We start from the raw sequence: 8,600 nt of genomic DNA, 5'->3' as shown, positions 1-8,600 counted from the left end.
TGGAGATTTTCTCAATTGAAATCGCCTTTGAAAGAGGAATATCCTGGTTCAATCCCTAAGTGAGTCAAAACTTTGATACATATCATGTATTAACTACCTATTAAGGAGCGCGGTAACGCTCCCTCGCGCCAAGTCAAGAAAGTTTGACCCCTTCATGAATTATATTTATTATCAACCTATTCAAGACTCTGAAATCTGAGTTGATATATAGGTACCTACCTAAATACTGAATATATCTAGGTGTTGTGGTTCTCGAGATAGAGCGATCAGTGTGTGAAATGTGAATGAGTGAATGGATCTTGTTCTTATAATATAAGATTTTTTCATTTCTGAGCTCTCAATGTGAATCTGACCAAGTGAATAATGTAATTTTAATTTTTCTCGTATTTTTTCTTATTTAATTGATCATAAAATGAAGTTGTTAGTACATAACAGAAAAACCTTTTTTGAACAAATCGAAAGTGAAAAATCGATAGTGGCCTATGACAAACAGACGCCATTAGTATTAAAGCAGAAGAAAATAAACAACATAGGAAAATGGATACCTTAAGGAAATAGGAAAGCTCAAGGAAAAAGGGAACCTAAATCATTTAGGAACGACTGTGCATTCGGCCCTTATTATCTTCTTATTTTAGTAAACCAAATATGTTCAATTAAAAAAAGGAGTTATTTTCTGTTTTTAAAGAAAATAGTAATTATCCTAGGATTATATACCTACTACATACAGGGTGTCCACCAATGTATGATCCACTCAAATTGCTCAGAATCCCTTGGAATTTAAAAAAAAAAAAACCTGTGTCTCTTTGATTTTTGCAAATAATTTTTTGGCAATATTGAAATTCGCGAACATGTTCGGGAAATCCGCAGTACAAACTTTGGAATTTCAAATGAGAACCCCTATTTTTTATTGCATATTATTATTCTACGTAAAATTTCATGTACCTACAATCGATTATTCATTCCAACAGATTCGGAGCAATTTAAGTGGTCCATACATTGGTGGTCACCCTGTATAATTGTATATTGTAAAAGTTTTACAAAGCATTTTGCATTTAAAATGGGGTTCTTAAAAGCATTTTTCACATCTCTGTACCATCATTAGGGAAGCAAAATTGTAGGCGTGCAGATATTACAAAAGGTTACTAAATAGGAATAGGTAACATCGTTAGTGAAGCAAAATTGTAAATGTGGAATGTTAATAAGTCAAGTTACCTGGGTGCCATTGACGTATTTCTAATATGGACGGTAACATTTTCAAATACAGAGGGTGGAAGCGCTAAGTAGAATAATCTATTGGCAGCACCATTGGTTTTCTCATGTCCCAATAATTCCTGATGTAACAATTCAAAATCTTTACGCGTGTCGTAACTGCCAGAAAAGTAATGGTTTTTCTTCCAGAAATCTTCATATCTTTGTTCTTGACCTGGTTTAACAATTTCTTGACCCCGCCGGGAATCGAACCCGGGTCTCCCGCGTGCAAGGCGAGTGCAGTGACCACTACGCCATGGGAGCTGACTGTATATAAAAAAATAAATCTTTGCAAAAAATCATGAAGAACTCATTTTTCAGTGGTCCGCAAATTCAGAACCGCCACCCTGTCTTGGAATATTTAATTGTACGTTACCTGCATAAATTTTTCGCACGACTCTCTGATTTTGTCGACAGTAATCTTTGATCGAGCGTATCCGTAGAAAATTGTATTGGAAGGAAGAAGATTGTCTCTGAATAGCCACCATAATGTCGGGTAGATTTTTTTTTTTGCCAAGTCGCCCTGTAGAATGTAATAGAATAGATTACATACAGGGTGGTGGTGGTGGTGGTGGTGGTGGTGGTGTTGGGGAGGGATCTGAGTTCCGTCCCGAGGGTGAAATCCAAGTTGCGTGTTGCGTCTTATTTCTGAAATTTATCATCCGAGTGGGGACACAGAAAGTGGCTCCACGTGCCGTCCCTGGTAACGATCTAATATCCAATATTAAATCGGCTAAACTTTCTACCACCAGATATGCATCAAGCAACAAACTCAACAAAAGGGCCCTTTTCAGGGCCACCCAACCCACCTTTAAATCGGCCCTTTTCAGGGCCACCCAACTCACCTTTAAATCAGCCCTTTTCAGGGCCACACAACCCACCTTTAAATCAGCCCTTTTCAGGGCCACACAACCCACCAGCATGTTCAGCATCGATCCTTGTCAAGACCCGTTTTAAAAACCACTTCCATCAACATCGAAGGATTGTCTGTAGAGAAAGAAATACTGCTATCAAATATGTGCAAGGAAAATAACTTTGATATCTTATGCCTGCAAGAAACTCATAGAGGAGATGCTAGTCACCGCCCTTGTATTGATGGGATGATTCTAGTCACAGAAAGACCTCATGATCAATACGGGAGCGCTATTTTTGCGAAGCCAAACCTTCCAATCAAGTCAACGGCTATTACTTGTGATAATGATGTAGAAATACTAACAGTAGAATTAGAATCCTGCAGTATAAGCTCTGTATACAAACCACCTAACAATGCCTTCAACTTTGCCGAGCCTAACAACAAAAATCAGAGGCTAAAAATTTTGATTGGAGATTTTAATTGTCACAGTACAAGTTGGGGGTATAGACAAACCAATGATGATGGCGAAAAATTGGAATCCTGGGTGGAAGAAATGGGACTGCAACTCACACATGACTCAAAACTACCACATGCATTCTCGAGTGCAAGATGGAAACAGGGGTATAACCCGGACAATCTGTTTGTATCCGAAGAACTGGCTCAACAAGCTACTAAAAATGTAGAACACTCCATTCCAATAACTCAACACCGCCCTATCACTTGTAATATCACTGCTGTTGTAACACCCCAAGAAGTACCATTCAAAAGAAGGTTCAATTTCCGGAAAGCAAAATGGAAAGATTTCACAAAAGAACTTGATAATGAGGTACAGAAACTCAAGCCTGAAATCAATCAAAATATGATAACTTTGTAAATCTAGTACAAAAAATATCCAGGAAACACATCCCCAGAGGATGCAGAACCAGCTATGTAAGAGGACTCAATAACCAATCCAAAGAGACATTAAAAAAATATGAAGTTCTCTTTAATACAAACCCTTTCGCTGAGGAAACAATAGAAGCTGGCGAAGCTCTCCTCGAAAGTATTACAACAGCCAGGCAAGAAAAATGGCAGAATCTAGTTGAAAACATAGATATGAAAAAAGTAGAAGAAAAGCATGGGCACTTGTGAAATCTCTTAGTAATGACCCTACTCAACCTAAATTGCAAAAGTTTCCAGTCACATGAAATCAAATCGCACATCAAGTCCTCCTGAACGGGAAAGCCAAAAAAGTAAAAGGAACTAAACAAAAAATTGAAAGAGATCCATCCAATGAAAATAACTTTCTTGCAAATCCATAGTGATGGGACACCAGGGAATAGTAAAAATGAAGGCGCTTGCCCGAAGTTACTGCTATTGGTCAGGTATGGATAAGGAGATAGAACGTGTAGCTCGTTCATGTTCTAGTTGCAGTGTGAATGCAAATGAAAATGCTAAGGTAGAGGTACATCCCTGGGAGTTGCCAAATGGTGCATGGCAAAGAATCCACATAGATTTTGCCGGGCCTATCAAAGGACAAATAATGCTATTGGTGATTGTGGACGCCTATAGTAAATGGACGGAACTATTTGTCACGAAGACTACAACTTCCACAAATCCACATGGGTAATTAACAAGCTGAGACAGTTGTTCGCTTGTTTTGGATTACCGGTGACCTTGGTCAGTGACAATGGCAGCCAATTCACCTCTAAAGAATTTGAAGACTTCCTCAGAGAACAGAGAACAGGGTATCTCACACTTGACTTCTGCTCCTTATCTTCCCTCTTCAAATGGATTAGCAGAGAGGGGAGTGCAAAGCATGAAACAAAGTTTGAGAAAAATGTCAGAGGATGGTGGAACCTTGGAGTCCAAGATTCAGAACTTTCTTATTCAATACAGAAGAAGTCCTCACTCTTCTACAGGGCTGAGTCCATTTGAAGCAATGTTTGGAAGACCGATGCGGAATACCCTGACCTTGATGAAAAAGGTACCTAAAAACACATCACGCAACAAAAGATGTGTAAAGCGTTCTTTCCGGATTGGTACTATGGTTCAGTACAGAAATTATCATCAACCCGGCCCTAAGTGGTTTGTTGGTAAAGTTGTTAGGAAGATTGGTCAGTTCAATTATTTGATCAAGCTGAGAGATGGGTCGACCTGCAAGCGACATGTTGACCAGATGAAGAGGTCATATGTGAACTCTATTCAGGGGGGAGTAATGTATTATACATTTGGGTTGGTTTTGGCCAGCACATATTCTGAGTGTGACTTTCTGATTTCCCAGTTTTTGTATCTTTTTTTTTATTTATATTTATTAGAGTGTGCCAACATACTAGAACATGTTATATACACTATAAATTATTTTTAAAGTTTGAGATTAGCGCTGTTTACAAACATGAGGACGGAAGTAATGTCATTCGAAAGACAGGAATGAAGGTCATCAGGACACCTAAGGGACTGATATTTGCGACAAAATTTTAGGATTTGAGTTTTTGTATCTTGGTCTTCGATTAAATGATCATCGTTCCTTTTCTTTGAAATGTAACCTATTCTGTTGTTCTTAAGAATATAACACATACATAATTTCAGAATATTTACTTCTCAGATCATGTGAGAAATCTATTCTTTGTCTTAGAAATACATGCTTTATAGATCAATCAAATCTTGCGTTCTTATTGGGACACCCTTTATAATCTATTTTTTGTCACCAAAAATGACTTTCCTGTCTTCCTTCAAGGTATTTCATCAAATGATCAAAAAAAAAAAAAAAAAATGATGGAAATCCATGACCAAAAAAATTCACCTTACAATCTTACAAATAAAGGTTAAATAAATACTTACTGATGCTCCAAATGTAACAAAAATATGAGGAATATTTTGATCAAAATGTGTTCCTTCCACCTCTTGGGTTGCTGACCTGAGGGATTTCCTGATCAAAGTGAGTGTTTCCTCGGTGTTACCTATTACAGAAAATGTCATTAGTAAAAAGTATATCTGTAATCAGCACCGTAAATACAACCCACAAAAACACAAATGAGAAAAAAGGCCAAGTTCCTATCCAAAAATGTCGGCCTATAAAAGTGGCGAGATCAGAAAACTATGCACTCCTGAAGTCAATCCCTCCGGACCCAGCCCGCTCCACCCCCCAGCCACCCCTGTAAGACTAGTAAGCTATTTTTGAAAAAGAGCCTCAATGTCCCTCAGGAGGCAAGGGCCTGATATGTCTACACCCGCACTGCTGGCTATGTTTCCAAGTTCCATCATGCGTTGTATTGGGGAAAATTTACCTATATATCGGCGTAAGAGATCAAGGCTCTGCTCAGATGTTCTGTCAATGCACCCCGTTCACCTCCCCCGCATATCCTGTGTTGGAAAGACCGCGCTTAGCAAAAGTGCTGAATGGCAGTATGACGCCATATCGTGTGTTTGGTAGAGAGCGAGAAGCTCTGGCGAATTGATTGGATTCTGATTCTATTGGTTTTGGTTGGAATGTTGACTCTTTCAAGTTTACTACCATTAAACACTGATTTCCAATCTTAATCTGTACAATTTTAAACCTGCCATCTCAACTCCTACCCGCGTCACCTCCGAAACGTCTACTTGCATCGATAACATCTTTACAAATTTTCCACCTACACTTTTAAATTACAAAATTAAAAACAACATCTTCAGTGGAATCGGTGATCATAAACATGGCCAGATTATAAAGTTTACTGTTGATGGATTTGTGAAGAGAGAAAAAGCACTAAAAAGAACTTTTTCGCCCAAACAAATTGAAGCTTTTCTACATTCTCTCTTTCAAACCAATTTTTCTTCTATTTATCAAATCTGCCATGTCGATGATCAACTTTCCTACTTTTACGAGTTGTTTCTTTCTCTCTTTAACTACCACTTCCCTTATAAAGGCATCTTTTTAGGCGGGAAAAGAAGGAAAGAATGGATTACTAAAGGTATCCGTGTATCAAGCGAAAACAAACGCTCTCTTTTTTATCTGAGCTTACACACTGACAATCCTTCTTTCCTATCTTATTACCGTACCTATTGTAATGTTTTGAAAAAAGTGTTTGGGGAGGCCAAGTGTTTGCATACTGTACAGCAGATACAAAAAGCCCCTAAGCAAAAGAAAATAAAAACAATTTGGAATGTAATCAAATCTCACACGAAATATAATGAAAAGAAAACTGCTGACCCACTGAAACTAAAAACCGAGGAGCGGAATTCGTATTTATGATAAAGGTAAGGAGGACATTCAGTAGCAAGGATTTTGTAGAGTAGGCAGAGTGTAAGGATTTCTCTCCGATCTTCAAGTCTGAGCAATCGGGCTCGATTATACAGGGGGGTCACGTGGTCCCGCCGTTTAGCTCTGTATACAAAGCGTAGACAAGAGTTTTGGGCCCTTTGCAGTCTAGTAGCCTGCTCAAGGGTGATACCAAAGCACATGTCCTTCGAACATCGGCAATGGCACTTAGCATGTCCACAGCAGACTATGCTGCGCCTGTTCGGAAAAATTCCGCTCACAGCAATAAGCCTTTAGTTCCATATTTAATCCCAATAAGATGTTGCCCAGTGTCACAGCCTCGAGGCTATTTAATTATGCTCATTTCTTATCAGGATTTGATTACGATATTGCATACAGGAAAACAGGTGATCATGGAAACGCAGATTTTCTGTCAAGATTTCCAACTGGGAAGTGCAAGGAAGATATTGATTCTGCATCTTTTTTTCAGGTGAATCAAATTTCCAGTATTCCTGTGAAGTATGAAGAAATATTATCTCATACTAGAACGGACCCTGACCTCAGTAAAATTGTAAATGCTCTGGAACAGGGTACCAGTCTCAATTCACTGGGATATGAGGACAATCAGTTTACTCTTGAGCATGGATGTTTGTTCTCTCTGTCGTGATTCCCTCTGCACTCAGGAAGCTTGAAAGTAGTGTGACTGTCCTGAACGAAATTGGTGATTCTCATGATTTTTTTTTATTATCTCAGAAAAAACTATGAAAATTAAAAAAAATATTGAGACTATAACGAAGAAAATGCGTTCACTAGATCGTGAGATACAGCTCTCGGAACATGAGAGTCTCAAGCCCGCCGATATCATACCTAGCGACAACACTGTACTCCTGTGATGACGTCATCTACCAATATCGTACGACGCGCTGTGGGCTTATTACCATAGGGATTTGGGTTAGGGGCTCAAATAGATCGAATAGGTACCTATCTACGCATTTTGTTATCACTATTTTTCAATATCAGCTTAGGTACTTATACCTATTTTCAAATTTAGATATTTTCATTCCATTTTTTTTTATCATGCACTTATTCAAGTAGTTACTTTTTCGTACATGTACATTTTTTTTAAGGGGTTTGACAGAGTGAACTGTAACTGCTATGGTCTTATCGTCCCGAATTCGAAGAGAGAAGGAAGACAGGATAGGAGAAAGCCAGCCGTTTCCGAGAACGAACATTATCCCATCAGGATAAAATCCGCCCTGGGCGGGAATCGAACCCGCGGCCTAGCGCTTACAAGGCAGACGCACTACCAACTAAGCTAAGTAGGCTGGCACATTTATTTCGATCGAGAAGAATAATATGAATAGTATGATCTCCACATACCAAACATCCCTGCTCAAAGTTCCGCTTTATGTAAACACTACCTACGTAGGTACCTACCTATATGATAATAATAGTGCTTATTTTTACTGCTCGCATAGGACTGATAAGTCCCTTTACTCCAGCAGTAGGCTACTACTATTATTGTGGTCAAATTCTCAAATTATATTGAGGATAAAATTCCATACCTCGGCTGGGATTGAAGCCACGCCCTCCTGTTAACCAGTCGAGCGCCTTGACCTCTACACCACCACAGGATACTCAGAAAAACAGTCAAATTAGCAGATACAAAACGCAAAAACCAAAGAAAACGATGTGATCAGATTAGCAAGAGCCAGAAGAATTTCTTTTTTCATGGTTGGTTACGTCCCACGCAATGTTGCCAAGCGTCCCTACGCTTTAAAAATTTGAATCTCATTATTTTTCCCGCGCACACTTTGGGGACGAATTTCTTAGAGAAGAAATACTTTTTTTAAAAAAAATCTTTTCGGATTATTTATTATTTTTGACGATCTTTACGAAAAAAATACATTTGGACAGTTATATTTTTCATGAGAATCATCAATTCGGTTGAAACGTGAGAACAAAAAACATATTCAACTTTCAACTTTAAAGTTGAACAACAACAGTTGAACGACTAAAAAGTTGAACGTGAGAACCCGCCTTAAGCCTGATTCACACTATAGTGCCAGTCAAGGTCCGGTCTCGGTCCGGTAACGGTCCGATCAAAAGATTGAGTATTCACAATATCGTTCAATTTACTCCAGCAGTAGGCTACTACTATTATTGTGGTCAAATTCTCAAATTATATTGAGGATAAAATTCCAAAAAAAAAATGGGATTGAACCCACGCCCTCCTGTTAACCAGTCGAGCGCCTTGACCACTACACCACCACAGGATACTCA

At 38.7% G+C, this 8,600-nt stretch overlaps 1 protein-coding gene across 4 annotated transcripts in view; it reads right to left on the bottom strand.

The window, feature by feature from the left end:
- Nucleotides 1–776: 776 nt before the first annotated feature.
- The window catches only part of LOC103506864 (glucose-6-phosphate 1-dehydrogenase), a 44,828-nt gene continuing 37,004 nt past the window's right edge, over nucleotides 777–8,600 (bottom strand). Inside the window, exons 1-4 of one of the 4 annotated variants that reach the window (XM_026821838.1) lie at nucleotides 4,922–5,040; nucleotides 2,094–2,235; nucleotides 1,625–1,771; nucleotides 777–1,433 (exon numbers count right to left, since the gene is read on the bottom strand). In XM_026821838.1, the coding sequence (XP_026677639.1) occupies nucleotides 1,209–1,433; nucleotides 1,625–1,771; nucleotides 2,094–2,180 (459 nt within the window). In that variant the 5' untranslated portion in view covers nucleotides 2,181–2,235; nucleotides 4,922–5,040 and the 3' untranslated portion in view covers nucleotides 777–1,208. Of the gene's footprint in view, nucleotides 1,434–1,624; nucleotides 1,772–2,093; nucleotides 2,236–4,921; nucleotides 5,041–8,600 lie in introns of those variants that run through there. The other 3 variants (XM_008471280.3, XM_008471283.3, XM_008471281.3) reach the window with 3 other exon arrangements.

The sequence above is a fragment of the Diaphorina citri genome, unplaced genomic scaffold (genome assembly GCF_000475195.1).
Source record: "Diaphorina citri unplaced genomic scaffold, Diaci psyllid genome assembly version 1.1 scaffold268, whole genome shotgun sequence".
Taxonomy (NCBI): Eukaryota; Metazoa; Arthropoda; class Insecta; order Hemiptera; family Psyllidae; genus Diaphorina; species Diaphorina citri.
This window is presented reverse-complemented; position numbering and strand designations above follow the sequence as displayed.